Below are 24191 nucleotides of genomic sequence, written 5' to 3'. Positions count from 1 at the left end.
TTCAACTCCATAATCATGCAAAACAGTCCATAATTCAACCCTCTTCACTTTTAACATATGCATTTTGTGAATCAACCAACATACAACAACTCACACATACTTCTTAATGAGTTATGCAGTGGTTCTCAACCTGCGTTCTGCAGACCCCTGGGGGGGCTGCAATGTCATCACAGGGAGTCCACGAAGGCTTGAAGAAATTTATGATTTAAATCTGAAGTTAAGTGTTGGAGGTCCGTGGCCCAAGTCCATGGCCACAAAAGGTATTTAAAGAGGGTGGTGAAGCAAAGGCTGAGAACCACTGAATTACTGAAAAGTGAAAATGTGGTATGCAAACTTCATGCCCAGCATAAAGTTACAATGTACTTTCTGTATTTTATTCATTGTCACCTGTTCTGTTGTTTCTATCAGAATTCTGCCAAACACCTTTCAGATATACTTAACAAATTAAAATCCGTAGTTTGGTACTTTTGCCATCTTTTCTCTTTATGTAGGGGAGTAATAATGGCACTCTTCACGCACACACATAATCTTCACAGACAGGTATGACAAATTATAAGACCAATGCTTAAGCAAAATATATCCATTATAATTTCTCCAGTTATGCTGTCTACACCTGCAACCTTAACGTTTTTCAATTTTCTCACAGCATCGTGATATTGTTTTTTTTTTTTGCACACTAATCTATATAACATTTTTTCAATCTTGAAATATGTCACAATATTCCCATACAAATATCTAAAATACTCCTTCTAGCAGACCCTCAATTCGTTTTCATCTCAAATAATTTCATTCCATTTATTTTAATTTCTTTCATCTGCTGGAGGCTCCTTAAAGAATTCTTAGAAAAATATCATTAAATCAGCAATTCTGAAAACTGCATGAAACTACTTTATACTTTTCTCTTGGGCACAGGCTCCATCCTTCTGAAGAAGAGGAAAGAGGAATGGGTAAAATGCTAATCTTATAAACCAAATACCGGGAAGTAGGATCCACTTATCTTAATGAGACTACCTCTGAGTATATATGCGTAGATGTGATGTAAACCATTTTAATCGATGCACTAAATTAATATGGGCACTTCTCTGTATAGTGAAGAAGTTATTTATGAAATAAACTTCCGACAAGGATTGCAGCAAAGTGCAATTCAATTAAGCAAACACTACTTGATTTACAGGAGAGTTACAATGATATTTGGCCCAGCGGTTTCAGCATTCACCCAAAGAAGAGATCAATATTTACTGCATCATAAAAAAAGTACATCCACTGAACCAACATCTTCCAAGACATGGCAATTATTGGTTTGATCACTTCAGAATCCACTTGAGCCATGGCGGGGGGGGGGGGAATAAAACTTTTTAAAATAATGATTTCTTAAGTAAGAATCTGTAATGGTGTTGCAGGGGGCTAGAGACAGAAACAGTCACTATATTTTTTTCTATCTGGTCTAAAGAGGTATTGGTGATTGAAAACATGACCTTCCCACCCCCAGCATCCCAGAATTGTCCACCTAGGAATGCAATATCCCAATGGAGCCCCATATGTAGCATCTATTGCATTAGCCACACTGTATAGTAATTTTTCTGCAGAAAACTAATAGCATAAAATAGAGCAAGGACACAGCATTTTAACAATGTATTACATTCAGTGTCTCAGCACAGGGGTCCCCAACCCCAGTCCATGGACCAGTACTGATCCGCAGCACGCCAGCAACCAGTCTGCACAAACAAGCAAAGCCCCATCCGCAGCACACAAAACTACGCACCCTCCGGTCCACGGAACAACCTTTCTCCAAGGAACCAATCCCTGGTGACCAAAAGGTTGGGGACCTCTGTTTTAGCAGGTAGTAGCATCTGGTCAATGTTTCTCAACTAGGAAGCTAAACAGGTTTATCCTGCTTAATATGTGTATAGGAGACCACCTTGAAATTTGTAGGCTAGCCTGGGAATCCAGAAAGAATATCTTGAAAGGTATCAATGAGAAATTATTTCTCTGTTATTGACAAAAAAAACCTGCATGCATCTGTTTGAAGTCAACCAAGAGTGATGCCTGACTCGGAGACTTTACCACAGTACTTATTTATTTATTTATTTATTTATGAGACTTATATACCGCTTTAAGTGCAAGCACTCTCTAAGCGGTGTACACCAGTAAGCAATGTGTGTGTGTATGTATATGTATATGTATATGTATATGTATATGTATATGTATATGTATATATATATATATATATATATATATATATATATATATATATATATATATATATATATATATATATATATATATATATATATATTTATATATATTTACATTGCCCCCAACAATCTGGGTCCTCATTTTACCTACCCCGGAAGGATGGAAGGCTGAGTCAACCTTGAGCCGGTGAGATTTGAACCGCTGGCCTGCTGAACACAGTCAGCTAAAGTGGCCTGCAGTACTGCACTCTAACTGCTGCGCCACCTCGGCTATGTTTATTATTTCTTTCTCTGCAGAGAGATCTAACCATCTCTATTCAGGTTGTCTATCCCCAGCCTATCCAGAGGTGGTCAGGCTTAGTCTCATAGTCTTCAGTCCATAGGGGCATGGACAGAAGCATTAGATCTCATCCAACCAAGTGAACTTTGGAATCATATTTTAGGATGGAACAACAATAAAACAGGACTTCTTCAAATATTATTTTTTCCCAGCTTTAAAATCCATCTCAAAGAAACATCATTTCTTCTTTTTCAGAACTTGACAAAACTGACATGAATAGGAAAATAAAGTGCCACAACCTGGGTAAATAGTTGCATTCTAAATAGTACTAAATAATGATATATAATATTGTTTGACATCATTTCTGATAACTTCACTACATCAGGAGAAGTGAGGCAGATAGTTATAAGCCTTTCAGTTGTAAGGCCCTGCTTTTGGGATGGAAAACCATCCCAGTTTATAACTCTTTGGTGCTAAGCAAAACTTTTTTCCCAGAAATCTCTACAATTTTATTTTTAGCTTGATTGTAAAAGCTTGCTATACATTGAAAGATGGAATTCATGAATAGGTAGTCCTTGATTTACAACAATTGGGACTATAATTTTGGTCATAAGTCATTGCAGTCGTAAGTTGGAAGTACTCATATGACCGGGCCCAACTTTTGGTCATTTTTACAACAATTGTTAAGTAAATCACCTGGTTGTTAAACAAACCCATTCTGGAAACTGCAAAAAAATCCTCTCAGAAATTGTGGTCATATGATGCTGGGACATTGCAACTAGTCATAAATACAAGCCAGTTATCAAGTGACAGAAATGTAGTCATGTGATTAGGAAAGGATGTTGGTGTGACATTTTACGATGGTTGTAGTCCTTTAAAGAGGTTGATGTAACTTCAAACAGTCCTTAAATGACCAGATGTAAGTCGAGAACTACTTGTTTTCCGGTCCTGGTTATTTTTGTTTTATTTTATTTTTCCTTCAAAATGCTTCTAGAAAGTTCTACTGCTTTGATTAAATAATCTGAAGAACACTGCACCTATTCATAAATAATTTAAATTAAAAATAAATAAAAGTAAAAATAAAATAGTGAAATTAACAACATCCTCACTCTTGGTAATCATTCAGGACAAGAAAAACCCAAGTAACCTATCTCAAAAATGAAAAATCAAAACGGCCACTTATTGATTGGTTGTAACAACGGATAACTGAATATGTATAATCTGTTAAGATTTGAATTATTTTTTTTTTAACGAAGGGGCAAGAAAGAGAGGTTAACCTTTTTGGAGTTGTTTTATTCATAAAGTAAATGTCCAGGTTTTCTTTCATTCCTACTAAACCCCCAGAACTCTGCCCTTATGGAAAAATCCTTGAAAACAATCTACCAGAGTGCTTGCAAGGATGAGCCACTGTCTGCATTTGGTCATCCTGCATGTTCCTTGAATTCCTAGAAAGCATAGCTTTCTCTGCTAAGATATCACAGGATAAAGAGGTAAACCATGAGAAAGGCCCAGCTTGAAGACCTGATCTAGGCAGTAGCATTCCCTAACCCAGTGGTTCTCAACCTTTCTAATGCCGCAACCCCATAATACAGTTCCCCATGTTGTGGTGACCCCCAACCACTTATACATCACCGGGTGCCAGGGGTGTGGCCAAATAAAAGGAGGAAAAAATGGTGGACAGTCTTGTTTGGCGACCCCCGTGAAATAGTCATTCGACCCCAAATGGGGTCCCGACCCACAGGTTGAGAACCACTGCCCTAACCTCACATGTCTTCTTTCTTTTCAAAGGGTCATTTTCATTGCACATAAATGAGAGTGACTGTGGCTAAAATTGCTATTAATTTGTTGGTCTGGATATAACACAGGGGAGAAAATGGAAATTTAAAAAGCAAATATTTCAAACATATAGATTTGACCACAGCATCTATCTGATTCAACCTGAATGACTTGGGCACACACTTACTTCAGGATAAGCCTTTGCATTCATTAATGTGGGCCTACAGGCAAGTCCTTGGCACTAAATCTCTGAATTCAAATGATATAAAGCTAGGCATATACCCTGAAGATCAGACTATACAGTTGCAGATTTAATTTATCCCAATGCTGAAAACAGTAGTAAGGAAATGCAAATGTATTCTATTATAATCCTTTGTCATACAAATGTAAAGCATTTGTGGCTGGCAGTGCCTGAAAAATCCTCAAAGCTTACAGGAGTACAAATGAGCTTGGGACAAAGGCATGAAGACACATCTCACTTAAAACACTGCCTTTACAGAATTTGAACAGGTTCAATCACCATTTAATCTGTCCCATCCTCTAGTTTAGCCGAAAGTTGTTTCAAAACAGAAGTTCTTGAAGAAACAGATAATGTGACATATTTTATTATTTGCTTTTTCTTCTGTTACTTCTAGGAACATAATCTTGTCTAGTTTCAGTTAACAAAGGAATGTATTAGTTGTCCTCGTAACTTGCAACTATGGCCTCACCACAAGCAGAAAGCAACACAAGCAGTTGCTGAATGCTATCAAATTATACACAAGGCCACAGACTTTCCCTATGGATTAGTTCTAAATTTCTCTGTGGAAACAGCATCTACCATTTGAATTGTTACTATGTGAGGACTCTCAAGTAACAGCAGACAGAATCATCAATTAAATGAAAACTTCTATTTGCAGTAACTATGAATCTCTTCTTGTTAACCATCTCACACAATTGGAAGCTTTTCTGTACAACCACGACTGAATCTATCAACAATGACAGCCACAGCACCTCTGACCTGAGGCAAATTTTTCCTGTATAGAGTTTTCTAAGCCACTAACGTGACTTATAACTTTTAGATCTGGCAGAGACAATGAGGATGAAAAGGAGATGTCTTTATTTTAATTTAAATGCACAAATAAAAATGCTTCTCATCTCCCTCACAAACAAATGGTTAATGTTTTTGTCTTCTCCTACACGGCATAAAACAACTCTCTGCTGTTGCCACCAAAGTGATCATCAGCCTCCAACATCTTCTATTATTACTGCTGCTCAATATAGATCCCTGCTTGCTTTAGCTAGGCAATTGGGATGGCCTTCACCCGCAGGTGACCCGGCTGGGAATATATAGTGTTGGTATACACTTCCATTATTCTTTGCTCATCCCTCCCTGGAACACCCACACACACACACAACACACTGAAGCAATGTGGCAAGATTTGAGGGGGCGCAGGGGCATGTGAATCTTTTCATATGTACAATCCTCGGGAGTCAAGATATTTTGTACATCCCTACTTATCCTTGTAAAACTAAGCAAAAGTATAGCATTACATATTAACACAACAGTCTATTTCATAGATATTTCTACTAGACTAACATCATTGACACTCTTTTCCTATAAATTACATTACTTTAAACACCAACCGGCTGCATTTATCTGGAACAAAGACACTAGTTAAGTCCTGAATTCCCCCCTTTTGCAGAGAAGGCTTCCATCCTGGAAATTCATATTCTTGATTTCCCTTCCTAGTCACAGATCTCTGTATCACCTTTTATGTTGTTCTAGAGATTCTCCTACTCTTAGAAGCAGATCTGAGAAAGAGGATAATAATAACTGCATCAGGAAGGAACATTGACCTTCTACCAATGGAAGATTCTCCATGACATTAGTATTCCATTACATGTTAGAATCTAAAGTGTATTAAATAGATTCTAAGTTTATCATTGGTTAACAAGCTTAAAATTATAAATTAATGATCACTATATGATCTGAAGCTGACATTAAATAATCTGATCAATCTATCATGCTTGCTCCCCACTCACAAGTAAATGTGACTTCCCCAGGATGGTTATGGGCAACTATATCATTTAAATTAGTATATTTAACTTATTACAAACACTGGCTAAATAAAAAGTCACATAGCTGATATTGTGATCTTTAGATTGTCTGTCATATAATACACTTGTCCACTTTTGACAAATAAATAAGGAAACTTAGCTACCAATGCTTTATTATTAGGGCCAATTTGGCACTTAACTTGCTCAGAATCACAAAATGTATATAAGGGAATTTTAAAAGCAGTTTGTATATAAATTGTTCCAATTCCATTCAAATATGTTTAATCTGGGAGGATCCTGTTTTAAGTAGTGGAAGATAAATATTTATAATTATTAAACCAAAATGCTTTAATTTTAATTGGATAATAATAGCATATTGTTCATACTGCCCTACTAAGATTGTTTCTGTCTTTAAAATGCTTGATATAAGGATTGCTAAGCCTGCATTGTCAACGCCCTTTCCTGGAAATTCTAGAAGCCTTTACAATAAACGGAGTAAGTCCCAAAAATAAAAATGATTGTGCATCCATGTTTCCTGTAATAGAATAATATCAAAATTATTTCAATACTGAATCAATAAAATATCATACTTATTAAATCAACCAGGTATATTCCAGAAAATTATTTTCAGAATTGAATGCTTAGGACTTTATTCTGAAAGTAGTCAATCTTCAACGTCAATAGGATTTAATACTTCTATAACTCGTTGGTGAGTTTTGAGTGGACTTGGGGTCTTTGTAAAAACTAGTGTATTGTCTGGGTTACTACCTAGTTCACTGCTATCTAGATAACTCATTTGCTGCCAGTTGGAAGCAGACTCAATATTAGCTTTATTCTGAAATCTTTTTGTTTCTTTTCTTGTGCCACTGGCTTACATGTATTTTGTTGCTTGAATTGCTTGGTTGATTATTTTCCTTGATGGTTTGACCAGCTGGTCTTTATGTTTGTAGGACTGATGTGCAGTGGGCTATATTTGGTAAAAATGAGATACTATGATGGATTTTTTTATACATAGAATCCTTGAGATTGTTTCTGCTGTTTTGAATGTAACAACAGCTCTTGCATTAAAATAGTTAAAAATAGGTACTCAACCCTGCTAATCATATTTATAGTGATGGATGGAATTAAATATTGGATCAATAGAACAAAATGCATTTTCTGTTCCAATTGAGATAACATCCTTTAGGTTTTGGATAATTTATGAAGGCCAATTTATTAAGCTGAGGTTTAGGATTCCTAGGTATATTAAACAACTTAGTAACAAAGTTCTTATGCTTACAGCATTTTGAAAAACCTTTCCAAGAAAACTGCAGAGTTAATCACAGTTGAATCTTCTGGCGCTGAAGGACATAAAGACTGCTTTGTATTGATAGTTATTAGAGTTTAACAAGTAGCAACAAGTAACAAAGTCCACATTCTGCATAGAGAGGACCAATTTGAAAGAGGGGTCAAATCTACATTAAATGAACAGTCCTATCTCAACAGAGTGGGAGGGATATAACACCACCTATCTCCTGTTTACAACACAGTCCTTTCAGCAGTTCCAAGAAGGTTCCACACCCATTTGCACTATTCAGCTGACCCTGAGGGCACAGATAAACCTCCAAATGGCCTCAACGACTCTCAGAAAGAGTGCTAATAACCAGACGACTGCAAGGAATATAAATCCTTCTATTCCCCACCATTCAGTCAGAACTGAAGAAGCTTCTTGAATGAGAAGTGAAACATCTTCAAGGAAAAACAAAGAAAGTCCAGTTGCCTCTTGAAAAAAGTACCTTTGGGGGCTCAGTTGTGAGTTCTTGAGCGTCATACGTTAGAGATTACAAACCGAGTTATACAGAGTCTCTACAAACGAGAACTATTATATATAGTAATTTGTAACTCTGTCTCTTCATTTAAATTAGCATATAGTGCAAAACAACCATTAATAATTCCCAAAATCTTTATAAACTTTAATCAATACTTCCTGCTGGTACCTTAATATTTGTTGTAGTAAAGATATTCTCTTTTAAGGTCAGGAATTGGTTGCCTTTGCTTTTTTCTAACTAAAATAGTCTTTAATCACTTTGTTTGATGTAAAATTGGCCAGAAGCATTTTAAAAAAAAGTAATTTCCAGCTGGGCTGTCAGGAGGTTCAGCTTGTTATATCTTAATGAGAAATCCTAAGTTTACAGTGGCAACAGCCAGAATTTAAACTATGGCTATCAAAACAAGGCTCTTAATAACAAATCAATGAGTTAGGATATTACTGTATTTTCCATGTATAAGACGACTTTCTAAACCCTGAAAATCTTCTCAAAAGTCAGGGGTCGTCTTATACGCAGGGTAGCTGTTCTCTGAATTTAAAACCAATCTGCCCCCTAGTGGCCAGCCCTATTTTTTTTACAGAAGTAAGCACTAATAGGACAAAGCTTTCTAGCAGCAAAGGAGCTCCTACTGTGCTCATCTATAAACAGAAATTCAATATTGTACTGTATTTTCTGGCGTATAAGATGACTTTCTAAACCCTGAAAATCTTCTCAAAAGTTGGGGGTCGTCTTATACGCCCAGTCGCCTTATACACCGGAATATACGGTAAGTCTATTATCTAATGTTTATTAAATATTTAACTAGTTAATTGTTTTATCCAATGGCAAGTCTAGATTATATTTGCATCTTGCTATTGGGTCCTTTGGACATGAATAAAAAATTGGCCGATTCTGATTCTGGGTGGGAATGACACCCGCATGTAACTTTTTTAAAACCAATGAGAAAAAAGGGAACCCTTATGGGGCCTTAGAGAGCCTGCTTGTGGTAGTATTTAAAATACAAGCTACAAATTAAGAGATCATCAATTCTACTCCCACCTTAGACATGAAGCCAACTGGGGGTCTTTGGGCCATCTGTCTTTCTCAGCCCTAGAATAAAAACAATGGCAAACCACTTCCGAAAATCTTTCCATAACTTTAATATTTGGAACAACCTTTTAAGTATTGTATAGTAATTCTTCCTCACAATTAGACTCTTTTATCCATTTAGACTTTGAGGAGATGGGATGTGAAAGTCTAAATTATTATTTTTTAAAATTACTTACAATGGTAGCTGTCTTTCATGACAATAGTGCTAATTGCTTGTACAAATTGCAATATCTTACTCAATTGTGCTAAGATTCCATAAGGCTGGTTTGGACATCAAGTCCTACTAATTTTTAAAATGTTGAAATGTCATTTTAATCAAGTCAACCTCAATTTGCTATAATGAGAAACATCAGAGTATACTACTTCCTTAAGTGATTCCATGATTTGTTATCAACCTGTAGCATCTTTAGATGATGAAGATGATGAAGAAGATGCTTACTCAATACAGAACTCTTTGACTATTCTGAGCCAATTATATTAAAGTTTTAGATGTTCAGAAAAGTTTTTCTCTTCTGTAGAATGGAAGAGAGGGGAATAAAAAATTAGTCTTTTACCATTCTTTCAACTTTTATTTCAAGGCCACTATCATGAGTTCATTGTTTCAGTGGACAGTGATTTACTGACAGAGCATCACACAAGTCATTTTTTTAACCTAACATTATTAGGTTCTGATATAGGCTCTATTGTTCAGGAAACCTTGATAAAAATGAAGTACTATACCTGGGAAAAATGAAGGGGAATCTTTGTGGAGAATGCCCTGAAAATAACTCCTTAGATATTTGTTTTACAAAATTAATGAAATCCGAAAAAACCCCAGTATACATGAAATACGTTTATAATATAAGAATGATTCCGTATCACCTTAAAAAGTTTTTGTTTTGTTTCTATGACCGAGAATTACGATTGCAAGTGTATTATTGCAAGGCTAGGCTGCTGTCAAAAACTGAATTCCAGGATTTGAATTTGAATAATAATGCCTTGGCTTAATAAATGTTAGGATTAAGATTCTTTGAAAGCAAGAGCAAATCTGGGAAACTGCAATTATTATCAATTGGTAAAATTAGAAGAGAGGGGGAATTATTTTTCTCTATCTATAGATAATTTTCCATAATTTTATATACCTCTATCATGCTTCTCATTTTATCCATATGGTCGCCAAAAGCCAATAGCAACTTGATGGTACTTAATCATTCATATTCTCCACATCACTTCCATAAACACTGTCCTGCTGGATCATGCTAAGTAGTCCCATTATCCTGGATCACATTGGACAGATTCAAGAAGTTCACGGGCAGGACTTACGGTGGACAACTTTCTTATTCTTTGCTCCTCAGTAACTGACATTTCAGATATGTTGACTCTGGGAATTGATATAGGTAAACTTCGTAAAAATTAAGACACGATGCCAGGATACGTATAAAGTGGTAGCACTTTTTTCCTTGCAGAAGGGCTGATAGAAAGAAGTAAAGACAATACTGAAATCACTACTGTTATTTCCTATTGTTCTTAGTCTCCACTTGTGTTTGTGGCAAGTATATTTATTACTGAAATTTTAACAAGAACCACTGAAACCAAATGGCCGCATCTTCAAACAACAAGACACACTATGCAATTTCAACACTGCCTAGAATTATTTCCTTGTTAACATGCAGAAAACTAGCACAAATAAAAGCCTTTTCTTTGAGCTCTGAATATAAATTTCACCGGAGAAGATTTATTACTCATCTTTGCCTCTAGAAGAAGAATAGACACATAGTTGTTACGCAAGCCCATAACAATAACAAACAGAATTCTATAGTAAAACTAAGTCAGTTTCCAGCACTGCTCAGAGTTTTACTATGGAGAGAGACTCTCTCAGTAATCCTATGCATAAATTCTTCAGATATTCTTAAAATACAAACTTTGTATTATTTATACTTTCCTTCCCCCCCGGCCAGGAATCTCATTTTCCCAAACATATTCAATACAATCTTGGTATTTGGCTATCTAATCTATTCAATCTTCCATATTGGAAGGTTCCCATCATTCCCATTATGGTGTCCACGGGTCACCACTGAATACCACGACTACCCTGTCTTCAGAAAACTGTGCTGCTAGAAGGCTTTCTGAAGGCAGGGCAGCTTTAGGAAGACAGCACTCAGCGAGCCACCTGTAGGAACCATTGGCTGAAGAAACTGGGTCCAAACAGGAGACAGCAGAGGCAACGAGGCGCTTTTGCTTTGGCTGCAGGGGCTGGGCACAAAAGGCAAAAGAGGTCAGTGTGGAGAAGTGGGAGAAAAGGCAACTGGGTGAGTAAATGCTTCCCGATACTTTCTGGCACTTGGCTAAGGCTTCCTGGGGCAGGGCAAGCAGCTCCAGAGCTGCATGGTTCTGGGACTACTTGCCATTCTACAAGGCAGCTTGCAGAGGGCCAAATATTGGAGGGGGAGGGAGATGGCAAGTAGGAGGAGTTGGAGGCAGTCCCTTACTTTGCTAAAGCTCAGGGCTGGGAGGGACCAGGATGTCTTGGTTTGGGGTGGGTAGTCACTTATTGACCTGCAATTCTCAATTAACAACCACAAGATGGAATGCCAGGATTGCCATCGAAAGTCCATGTGGTCACGTGACAGCTCGTTTTATGACGCACCCATTTACAACTAGTTGTGGTTAGTAAATCAAGGGCTACCTGTAAAGAATTAGCAAGGGCTTAGGAACCATGATAGGTATGTAAGACCAGAGTACCACAACTCATAGAAGATGCACATCTACCATGAGACACAACAGATTCTTAATGAACAGCCAAGCCCAAGGAAGAAACCATAAACAACTGTATCCCTTCAGCTGGTACTAAGTTATACACATGGGCTGAATATGTTATATGCGGCATCGCTTTAATCCAGTGTTTCTCAACCTTGACAATTTTAAGGCATGTGGACTTGCTGGCTGTGGAATTCTGGGAGTTGAAGTCCACATGCCTTAAAATTGTCAAGGTTGAGAAACACTGCTTTAATCAAACCATTCCACGTGTCCAACAATATGAGGCAGAATGGACCAGATACAGATTTTACACAAACCATACATCTACAAGATTTTATGCATAATTAAAGTACCAGTGATCCTAAAATGCTAAGCATAGATCAAAGGAGATGAGCATATTTCTTCTAATCTAGGGCTGGCAAATTTTGAGGCTGCACATTGCATTATTATTTATTACAAACATACACACACATCCTGTTGTTCCCTTCTAGGATAAGCAACATGCAAAGGGCAGGAAAAAGATGAGGGATTGTAAAAATAAATAAATAAAAGAAGATAAGAAAAAAGGGAAATCTAATTTAATCTGGATTAATCGAGCCATTCTCTAAAACTCTCTATACCTTTTCATCCTTACAAACCATCAAGGCTTCAACCATAACCACATACCAATTTATATACTGATTTTTATTTAAAATTCTTGTCTTTCTTTTTTAGGAACTCATCAACATTGTCCAAACATGACTCTCCTGTTCTTCTCTTCCTTCTAACCCTTTTCTTCTTATATCTGTCATGAGATTTGATCCCTATTAGTTCTCTGTGTCGAAAACAATTAACTTATTCTTTTGTACTAATCACTGATTTTTACATTCAGTCCACTACACTGCAAAGGAACTATGGAGAAATATGTAAACTTTTTTTTAAAAAAAACGAGAGGCAATGGCCAGTTCTTCCCTCAGTTCTTCCCCAACACTACTGCACAGGTCCAACCACACACATCACTTCCCAGGCAGCCAGGAGGGGCATAGAACTAATAAAGAGATGGTTAGGTTAGCATTCCCCAGAGGAACTGGAAGAAATGCCTCTCCTTTACAATGAATATAAAGATATAAATCAGTTTTGAAGAGGTTTTAATTTTCCAAGTTATATTAGACAGATTACAAGAAAAGAGAAACTAAGCTAGGAATACACACAAAAAATCCTAAACCTAACAAAATTAATTAGCTCTCCATAAAATTTGGCTAAGAATCACTCATTTTCTTAAAAAATGGAAATCAACATCAGTCTCCTTCCAAACAACTGTGACATCTGAAAACCACATTTGCACCATTTTAAAAATGGTAAAGTGTTTGAAAAATACATTGGTTATTCTTCTCATAGCCTCTTCTCATCATTGACCAAACCTGCCCAATAAAAATGTTTTCAACAAGCAATTTGTAATGTAACCACGGTTTATTTCTGTTACAGGTTGACTGCTGTAGAATAAAAGAAGCTCGTTAAAATCCCTGCGATCCTGAAATGGAAGGAAAGAGGGAAGAAAAAAAAAACAAAATATTTAACAAAGAATGCTAAAGATCTTTTCATTTTTAGTATTTTGTTCCTCAATTTTTAATTTTTCAAAGCAATTAAAAGAGAGCAATTAGTTGTGAGAACACCTTTCATGTTGGTCATACTGGGAGGATGACCGTACTTAACATTTCTTTTGTTAATACTATGAGAATTTATTGAAGAGAATCATGCATGAACAGATTTGACTAGGCCAAAAAAGGAAATGAAGATAAAGAGAGATTATTCTTCTTACCTTAGTCGTAAAACAAGATTCACAGCACATGGAACAGAGCTATATTCATTTGTAATAGCAGATCGTGCCTTAATGAAAAAGGAGGGAATACATCTTTTTAAATTGCCATATTAAAAACTGGGATGGGTTCAATTCTTTAAGGTAATTATTATCCAGGTTAACTTAGAGGTTATCACTAATCTGAAATTGCAAGTCAGATATTAAAACTAGCATACATTACAGCAAGGTGGCAAAGGGAAAAACCAATATAAGACTATTCCCCTGATTAATCTGATAAATGTATGGTATTAAAACAAAAGCCCTTAGAATTTTAAACACTTTCCCAGCTTAATACATTGGGGTACTACTAACAAATTTCTTGTTTATTTAACAGAGCATTGCATTTTATGAGAATCCCAGCAGTGATTATTGTTTGCATCTTTATTGCATAAAATAAAGGATTAAATAGCTGGAAAGTAGCCATAGCCTTTAGTAACAATTAAAAAATTTGCATTGATATAAACAAAATTTTGTGACATTGTTCAGATGTGACTTTTAGCAATTGTTCACATACGGCTTTCAGCAATAAAGTGTTACACTACATCTTCACTTCAAATCAGTATGGGAACAGTCAATTTTTTCTGACTACTAAGTTATACATTAGTTTCCTCAACCGGTAACCATTATCAATGCTGTTCCAAAGGTGCTTTTTCAAAAGGCAACTGGACGTTTTGCTCCTCATCCAAGAAGTTTCTTTAGTTCTGTCAGAAGTGTCGGAACTGGGAGTTGAAGTCCACAAGTCCTTGGATGAGAAGTGAAACATCTTCAAGGAAAAACAAAGTCCAGTTAGTTGTCTTCTGAAAAAGCACCTTTGGGACAACCGTAACCTGGATGACTGTGAATCTCCATAGACATTATCAATGTTGGGTTTACATATCACACTCAATCATAAAGTCTGGCACTTCTCTGGACTGAGCTGGTATGCAATTTGGGAGTCCTCCTGGACTCATAGCTCCTGCTCAAGGAGCAAACGGCAGCCATAGCTAGGGAGGCCTTTACACAGAATCATCTAGCGAGCCAACTGCACTTTTCCTGAACCAGGAGGCCTTATTCACAGTCACTCATGCGGTCACCTCCAGATCAGAAGTGCAATGGGTTCTACACTGGGGCTGCCCTTGAAGACCACCTGGAAGACTCAACTGCTCCAGAATGTGGCAGTGCACACAGTGATGGGTGCCCTTAAGTTTATCCATAAAACACCTCTGTTATGGGAGCTGCACTGGCTTCCAGTTTTCTTCTGGGTGTAATTCAAGATGCTAGTTATCACCTTTAAGCCTTATATGAGACAGGACCAGATTATCTGTGGAACTGCTTTTCCTTAAGGATGCCTACCTGTCCTACCAGAATAGATACAGTGGGCATGCTTCCAGTCCCTTCCTTTAAACTTTGCCACCTACAAAAGGTGGGAAGTGTGCCTTTTCTGTGGTGGCCCCAGCCCTATGGAAAACTCTGACCCCACAAAGTTTGGCAGGCCTCTACCTACTAGCCTTTCAAAAAGCACTGAAGACCTGCCTTTTCTTCCAGGCTCTGGGATAGGATGAGGTCAAAATGCATATTGGAAGCTTGACTTGGTTTTTAAAAAAATGTTTATAGTTTTATATGCTTTTTATGTTGTTTTAATTCTTGATTGGGAACTGCCCAGAGTTGGACATGAGGTAGGCAGTTACATAAATGCTTAATGTAATGCAATGCAATGCAAAATACAAATATGCAATGCATATATGTATTTTTTAGTTTAGCCTATGGTGTGGATTTAACCATTATGCCTGGTCATCAATGATTCATGGCTGAATATTGTATGAACCAGATCACTATGGCTTATTGAACAAGCCATGAGTAAAGAAACACATAATTTGAGAACCTTGTCAATCTTTAAACCAGTTTATGGCCTAGTGAATCTGTAATTAATGCCAAACTGGGATTGCAAGAAAGCTATTACAAGGCCACTTCAGTCAAAGTCTGCATCTACTAGATCACACAGTTTGAGTGCAAACTGACAAATCTAAGCAAGATATGAAACGTTAATAGTAATAATACCTGAGAACCTTTTATAGACAGGTTCTGTATTTGGTCAGGGATATTGCTGGAATACATGGAAATCTGTTAAAAAGAGTTTAAATCTTTAGAAGATGGCACAAAATACGTTACTTAATACATCCGCAATGCAAAATAGTAAAAAAACAGGATTTTTTTTTAAAAAAAATAGCAAGCAGGATTTCAAACAAGACTTGATGCTGTATTTTCATTAAATAAAGCCTGTTAATCCTGCATAAACTTGTGAGAATAGCAGTCTTATATGTCACTGAAATTCTGTCTGCCCTCAAGCCCTCCTCTGCAGATTAAGTGAACACAGAAAGAACAAAAGGGGAAGGAAACATTAAGCCTGTATTCATTTATCATTATACTTCAAATAAACTCCAGAGCGCAAATTCTCCGGACAAAGTACTAAATTACAAAGAACATTAATAAATTCTGAATAGCTAAAAAACTAACAGCTAAATATTGGCTTTCTAATTCAAGTTAACAACAGAATATAAACTTATGCATATGGAGTTATTTAAAAGTGGCATACAAGAACTAATGCATGCAATCTTATTAAAAACTACCGTAATATTGTCACATTACGCATCAATGAATTGTGCCTCAGATTCTAGTTATTACTGAAAAGCAGTATGGTTTTTTAAAAATTGAAATCTACACCTTGTTGAAAATATAAAAAAGATGCTGAACTTCAAATTGTAAAATATTATTGAAAATTACCATTGTAATATTCACATTTTCATGCAAACACAGAGAAAAATTCAGTAAACACACACTCCTACTCACAAAAAGAAAGAAATAACTCCAACCATTTACCTCTGCATCTTCTTCTTTTACTCTTCGTGACTACAAGGCAAGCATCACAATTAATCAGTTACCAGCTGAGTATCAAAATAATGAATGTTTATTTAAGCTACCAAGTGGTTTCCCCAAATTACCTTCTCCTGGGAAAAAGCAGCCTTGCCTTCTTCACTCTTCTCATCCATTTCATCATCACTCCATTCCCAGTCCCCATCTTCTGTCTTGTGGAGATGGCCACTAGAACCCGGTACTCTTCTAACCTAACAAAAGTACAAAGGCAACATTGAGAAGAGGCATGAAGTTGCGATGATTAAGTCCCTGGTCTAGGATTGGGAAGGCCTAGCTTCAAACTCTCACTTAACTATGGAGCCCCCCTGGATGAGCTGTGGCAATTCTCTCCATCCAAGCACTCTCAGAGGGACATTGTGACCATGAACTAAGACGCTCTTTCTTCATCTTATTTGCATTTGCTGTTGCTTTGATAGCTCCATCAACACTCAGATACATGTTTATGTTTTAATATTTGGATATAATGAATAGAATAGAGCTGGAAGGGACCTTGGAGGTGTTCTAGTCCAGCCCCCTGCTCAAGCGGGAGAACCTATACCATTTCAGACAAATGGATGTCCAGGTTCTTCTTAAAAACTTCCATTGTTGGAGCATTCACTGCTTCTGGAGGCAGGTTGTTCCACTGGTTAATTGTTCTAACTGTCAGGAAGTTTCTCCTTAGTTCTAGGTTGCTTCTCTCCTTGATTAGTTTCCACCCGTTGCTTCTTGTCCTGCCCCCAGGCGCTTTGGACAATAGCCTGACTCCCTCTTTTTGTGGCAGCCCCTGAGATATTGGAACACAGCTATCATGTCCCCCCTTGTCCTTCTTTTCATTAAACTAGACATACCCAATTCCAGCAACCGTTCTTTATATGCTTATATGTCCAATTTATATTGGATTGCTCTTATTCCTCAAAGATCTAAGAGACTTGGAGAATGATTTAAATGAGAATAAAGACTACATGCCGAAGTGGAATTTCACTCCATTTTCCACAACCAATGCGTTACTTTAAAAAGTAAATTATACATCAAGAAGAAGAAGAAATATCAGTCTTTACTTATCAGCAATTCAAGGGAAACTTACTTACTAAACTGATTATAAGAACAGCAAATACCACAGTGAAAATAACTGACTACCTGGAGGTGGGAGGGGAGGCTCCCACAACACAGTATTGGTGTGTCTCTTACATCAGAGGTCCCCAACCCCTGGTCTATGGACTAGTACTGGGCTGCAGCATGCCAGCAACCGGTTCGCACAAACAAACAAAGCCTCATATATGAGATGCAGGCAGCACACAAAACCACGCACTCTCCGGGCCGCAGAAAAACCTCTCTCCACGGAACCGGTCCCTGGTGCCCAAAAGGTTGGGGACCTCTGTCTTACATTATCGAATGAGGATTTTGCCTAAAGATGAGGATCACTAATGGCCACAATTTTCCAAGTATTCTCTTATTCAATTTGCTTTCATTAAGCTACAACACAGAAAGATGAGAAAGGAAGAGGAGTGCCAAGGAATATTTTCTCTGCCTTTGAAGGAAGAGCCTTACTAAAATGAAACCTTCAATACTTGATTTTCTAACCCAATTTAATGGAGTCAAGATCACAGAGTTGTTAGGAGCCAGGCTAATGTGGCTTTTTAATGACATCACTTTGTGAATGTGTGATGCCTTCAATTGTCAAACTGCTGGATACAACCTAAGAACTAGCAGCAGCCAGTAACACAGGCCAAGTCACTAAATCAGCGACTAAAGTTGATGGGTCTACAATCACAGAGATGGGGAAGATGCGTTTTCTGAAATGACACCTTTACCCAACTACTTTGGGTAAAGGTGTTTTTTCCTACTTTGACTGAAGTACACACTTACAAATTCTATTTTGTCTTTGCTGTCTTTCATAGCCAGCGGAAGCAAGCTAGAGCTAAATATGTACTTATAAGAACAGAAAACAGTTCACCGCCAGCAAAAGAATAATGCCCACTGGGAAAAGAGGAGAAAACTCCCACACAACTGTATAATGCTACTGGATCTCAGCCTCTGCCTTGAGGGGAAATTCTGGGAAAGAAAACAAAAAGTAAGGAAATAAAGAAGAACATTTTAAACCCTTCTATTCTTATATTCCATTTTATCTCTCAGAAAAGGTGGGGACAGGGTCTTGAGTGGATTCAAATTATCTTGGAAACTGGGCTTCCTTCCCCCTGGTTCCACACAGGCCCTTCCTCTGGATGCAGGCAGGCAGATATCAAGTTTAACGTATGAGGAGTTTCCCACAATTCAGTGTGCCTGCTGGGTCCAACAAAAATGGAAGCCAAAATGTTGCAAGCTATTCAGTTACTGCGAGAGATGGCAGTGGAGCTAATTTGCACCCTTGTACCAGGACTATATTGCTCCTTTAGACACTCAAGAGAAAATCTTTCTGTAAGGTTTAAATGTTCCAGTCTACTATTGTTAAATGCATCCTCAGCAACTTTATACCAGAGGAAAATTCATCAGGAAAACAACATACCATTAAGACTGTGGAAATTTAGATGCAACTTATTTTCGTATTTGGTGGACTTGTAGAGATATTAAAGCTTTTTGGATTAAGATCTGGTGGAATATTCAAAAGATTTTTAAGAGAAAGATAAAATTTATTCCGCAATTGTTTTTGCTGGGTATTATTGTAGATTTTGATGTTAAAGAAACTAATTTGATGTTGAACCTTGTAACAGCTGCAAGACTATTGGTGGGGCAATATTGGAAGAAAAACTTATTGCCTACTTTGGAAGAATGGATACTTAAAGTGTCTAATTTAGCAGACATCGCGAAAATCTCCGTCTATTTGAAGGATCATTCACAAGAAAAATATATTATGGTTTGGAGAAGATGGATTGATTACATTCAGAAGAAATATGAGATTGAAAAGTATTATCTTGCTTTTGAGTAGATTTTAGATAATTATTATTAGTTTTAATTATTTTATTATTTTTGACTTAATTTGTTAACATTTGTTGGGAGACGGGTTAAAGTGTGTTATGGTTTTGATTGATAGTATAGTTGATTAATGTTAGTTAGATTATGTTTATTTTATTTTTTATCCTGTAATCAGCTCTGGGAAGTGAGGGAGGGGGGAAGGGGTGGGGGGGTTTATATTGTAATAAATTTATAAAACTTTTAAATAAAAAAAAAAGACTGTGTCCTGTGCCTAATTCCTGACTGTCCAAACCCTTCCCCTCCCCTTCTTTGCAGAATTTCCCAGGGCATAAATTGCTTGGATAAGCTCTCTTCTTAAACTGCCTTTTTTTTTTTCCTGCGGCAGGCTGCCCTTCCTTGAAAGGTGCTAAACACAAGTCAACTCAGCTCTGCAATCTTGATTAGTGTTAATTAACGCCCAGGGCCAGTTTGTGCTGCTATCTGGAATTGGCATAATCCTAATGAGTCCCACCCTGAAAGCTTCCTATTGTATCCTAAGGGGGGGGGAGCAGGTTAAGCTTGCTGAGACCAAGGTTTTCTTTTCAAGGTACAGGTTAGTCCTCGACTTACGACCGCAACTGAGCCCAAAATTTCTGTTGCTAAGTGAGCCATTTGTTAAGTGAGTTTTGTCCCATTTTACGAACCCTTCTTGCTACAGTTGTTAAGTGAATCACTGCATTTGTTCAATTAATCTGGCTTCCCCATTGACTTTGCATGTCAGAAGCTCGCAAATGGGAATCACGTGATCCCGGGACACTGTGATTTCATAAATACGAATCAGCTGCCAAGCATATGAATTTTGATCACATGACCGTGGGGATGCTGCGATGGTTGTGTGAAAAATTGTCATAAGTCACTTTTTTAGTGCTGTTTTAACTTCAAACGGTCACTAAACGAACTCTTGCAAATTTGAGGACTACCTGCATATTTTCCATTGTGTATTTACTTACTCTCTTGTAATCCCTTCAATGACTGTAAAGACAAACATTGATTTTCACTTGCTAATTATCCCAGAAGTGAGAATTCCAAAGGGAGGAGAAAGGGGGGGAAAGGACTACAAGATTTTTCCCAGATTTTTTCCCAGCTCCTTTTTAGTCAAATTCCAAAACATGAAATTTCCCCACTGTTAGAGCTCACCCGACTGATTGGGTTTATATCCTTTAGGCACTGTAACATATTTAGGGACAATTTCTTAATAAAACTTTTAAAAGATTATTAGAAGTCCAGGCATCCTCGTTCTTTGGTATCCATCCTGCAAATTCTAAATTATCATTACACAGATTAATGGAAACACACTGCGAGACCTCATGGATGCTATTTTTAAAAAACAGATATGGTTTATTATGCAGTTAATATATTTTCTTATGCCTTACACAGAATCTCTCCTCGTCCTTTTTTTTAAAACAGAAAATTCAGCCTGAAGTATTTCTAGCTGCCTTTATAATCACATAGATATTACAACTTCTAGGCAGAAAGAAAATTGCAAGCTGATTCTCTGTTTGCCTCCCTGTTTCCTCATGCTGTATGTATTTGCATCTCAAGCAGATTTATTATAAATGAAGAAAAAAAATCCAAGAATGTAAGAAAATGATAAAACCTATTCATCAATGTTTTGACCTTTCCAGTCCAATCTGCACTTTATGAGGAGCTGCATATGAACATATAACATAAATTATTCGCATTTAAACAGATATCCAGGCAATATACTGCAGACTGGATAAACGGATGGAGATTGTGAAATCTAACTCAATGAGATCTCCATTTACCCTCACCACTTTCTTTTTAATATTCTGTGTTATTATCCAGGTTCTTTTATTAAAAATAAAAATAAAAGAGAAAGACACCATCTCCCTTGACAGAACTTCTCAGAACTGATAAGTAAAATTGCTCTCAGTAAAAAGAGAGGTTCTCTACAAATAAATTAACTGAAATCACTCCCAAAGACCTACTGATAAACTTGGGACAATTGCAAGAAATAAACTGTGATAGTAATATTGTAGGAGAAGTGGCAAAACCTAGGGGCAGAGTTAAAAGAGGAATCAGTTTAGAATCCCTACATAGCAACAAGTGGACTAAGATCAACTTCTCTTGAATTCCATTAACCCTTATCTAATTTCTAGCAGGCGCTAACTTTTGAATCCTGTGCATAGTCTTTTTAGCAATAAATCAGTTTAATTGGACTTTCATGTGGGGACCTACTTTTTTGCACCTAACAAGCATTAGTTCCAGAATGGTGAGAAGCATTCATGAAAACAGCCATTCAAAACATACCCAGTGGAAATGACTCTCTTAGCCTTCAGAAGTATGATCTAGATCAGGGGTGTCAAACTAACGTCACGTGACATGTCACGACTTATCACAACTTCTTCCCCATTGCCAGAGCTGGGGTGGGCGCGGTTTCGGCATGACACATCTGGCTGTGGGTCGGCAGTTTGACACCCCGATCTAGATGAGCTATGTTTTGAGGGAAAAATCATCCCTTAAAAATAAATCTCGGGAACCTAATAGTAAGTTAAGTACTTGCATACAATTAATGTTCCAGAAAGCATGAACACTTGATGGCATCAGGGGAGCCTATGCTAAGCCCTTCAATGGTTTGCTTGGTTTTGACTTAGCCACCTGTTTGAAAACCATAATTCACGATTTAAGGTAAATCATGACTGGCTGGGGAATTCTGGGATTTGAAGTCCACGGGTCTTAAAGTTGTCAAGTTGGACATTCCTGCTCTGAACTGTTGATCACACAGGAATTCTCTATGCTGCAATAAAATGCTTCACCACACCACAGTAAGATTAAGTTGGCCTCTATGCTCCCACTGTAGAGTTTGTTATATTAAGGTTTGAAATTGCAGTGACACGGGCGCTTTGTTGTTTTAATCCAAAAAGCCAGGGATATGGAAAATGCTCCCAGTAGGCCTGGACATTTCATCATTTCCTGAGAGAAAGATTCATTACCCTTGTGTTTATTCTTCTTTCCTCAAAAGGAAACCAATCTGTATTCCAGAACAAACCTCAATATTTAAAAATCAGTCCCTTCTATACATACAAAAGGGAAATGTGTACCTCATCTTCAAAACTTATCTATCAACGCCTCCACATACACCTTCCCAGAAGTGAGGTTTAGTCTGGCTCAGGAATTCTGGGAGTTGAAGTCCACGAGTCATAAAAGAGCCAAGGTTGCCTAACCCTGGTCTAACTCAAACAAATGGGATCAAAAGCTCTTTTCCTGGACTTGGTTTGTTTGGAAACAGATAAATAGTGTACATGCCAGCCATTCTCTCTAAATTCATTTGATTATTTTAATTCTACCCATTTCTTTTAATCTACGCTTCTCTTATGGTTTAATGGTTAGAAAACCTACCTTTGTGGGCAGTATAATCCACAGTGTAAAATCATGACATATTAACAACTCTGAAATTAGTACCCGATATTTCTGTTTACATCAGTGGTTCTCAACCTTTTTAATGCCGCGACCCCCCAACCGGTCGTAAGTCGAGGACTACTCAACCGGTCGTAAGTCGAGGACTACACAACTGGTGCAGCACCGTTTGCAGAATGGGACTTTTGGCGGGCTCAGCAGGGCAGAGACAGCCTGGACAATTCCTATTAGCTTTTGAAAGCCAATAGAATTAGACTCTATTCAAGAACTGAACTAAGAAGTTTTTGGAAAGAAAGTAGAAAGGAATGGGGCCTAGTCTCTGATAAACACTTAGAATACCCTGAGAAGCTGGACATGGTCTAGTTTTTGGTTTTTGTTCTTTGTTTTTAAAGGATCTTGCTTCAAGAAGATTTTGGTGAGTGTTTTATTTTGTTTTTGAAATAGTAACAAGTAAAGGTAGGAATTTATACTAGGAATTTGATTTTGGTTTTAGTCTCCTGTCTTTTATTTTTCTGTACAACTTACGGACTTGAGTGTTCAGCTGCAGCCTTTATTCTTGCTTCTGGCTGTGTACAAATACATTTTTTTAAACTATGTAATAATTATTTGACTATCTCCAGATATTTCCTGTAGATTCTGGACAAAATATAAAATTGTAACAAATCAGCGCCATCTTGTGGTTTGTTCGGAGCATGTCTTTTCCATTTTCTGTTTTTGTAAAAAGCTCATCAGAATCTAAATAGTTATGTGATCTATCTCCTTCAATCCTGAACACTGGCATTTTAATATTTAAAGATTAAATGAGTACTTTATATTTTATTTTTATTATTAATGTTTTACTATTTGGAGAGAAGCGAAATTGGGAGTATTTTCCACAGTGAGGAAGAATGAGATGAACCCTTTAGTTACTACACTTCTACCCTTCACAGCCAGTATATGGCAATATAGATATGACTGCACTTTAGGCACTCTGCCTTTTTAATCATCATAAAATTAAAAAAAGATGTCACAACTCCATGCTAACTGAGGTATTCCCCCAGAGTAGGGATCCCCAATCTGTGGGCCGCAGCCTGGTAGTGGGCCGTGGCCTCCTCCCTCACTTGCACTAGCACTGCAGCCGCGGAGTGAAAAAACAGGATGCTGTGCCTCGAGGCGCAAAAACAGGATGCCGTGCCACAGGGCACAAAAATGGGACACTGTTGCGCCTCAGGGCA

General features: G+C 37.4%; 1 protein-coding gene across 2 annotated transcripts in view; it reads right to left on the bottom strand.

Moving 5' to 3' along the window:
• Positions 1-24191, bottom strand: part of STK39 (serine/threonine kinase 39) — a 127506-nt gene that overhangs the window by 23690 nt on the left and 79625 nt on the right. For both annotated transcript variants that reach the window (XM_039365458.1, XM_039365457.1), the window contains exons 11-14: positions 16740-16862; positions 16618-16647; positions 15799-15861; positions 13723-13790 (exon numbers count right to left, since the gene is read on the bottom strand). In XM_039365458.1, the coding sequence (XP_039221392.1) occupies positions 13723-13790; positions 15799-15861; positions 16618-16647; positions 16740-16862 (284 nt within the window). The remainder of the gene's footprint in view (positions 1-13722; positions 13791-15798; positions 15862-16617; positions 16648-16739; positions 16863-24191) is intronic.

Source organism: Crotalus tigris, unplaced genomic scaffold (assembly GCF_016545835.1).
Source record: "Crotalus tigris isolate CLP2741 ecotype Arizona unplaced genomic scaffold, ASM1654583v1 scf7180000020074.1721668, whole genome shotgun sequence".
NCBI lineage: Eukaryota > Metazoa > Chordata > Lepidosauria > Squamata > Viperidae > Crotalus > Crotalus tigris.
The sequence above is the reverse complement of the archived record's forward strand: the minus strand, read 5'-3'. Positions and strand labels throughout refer to the sequence as shown.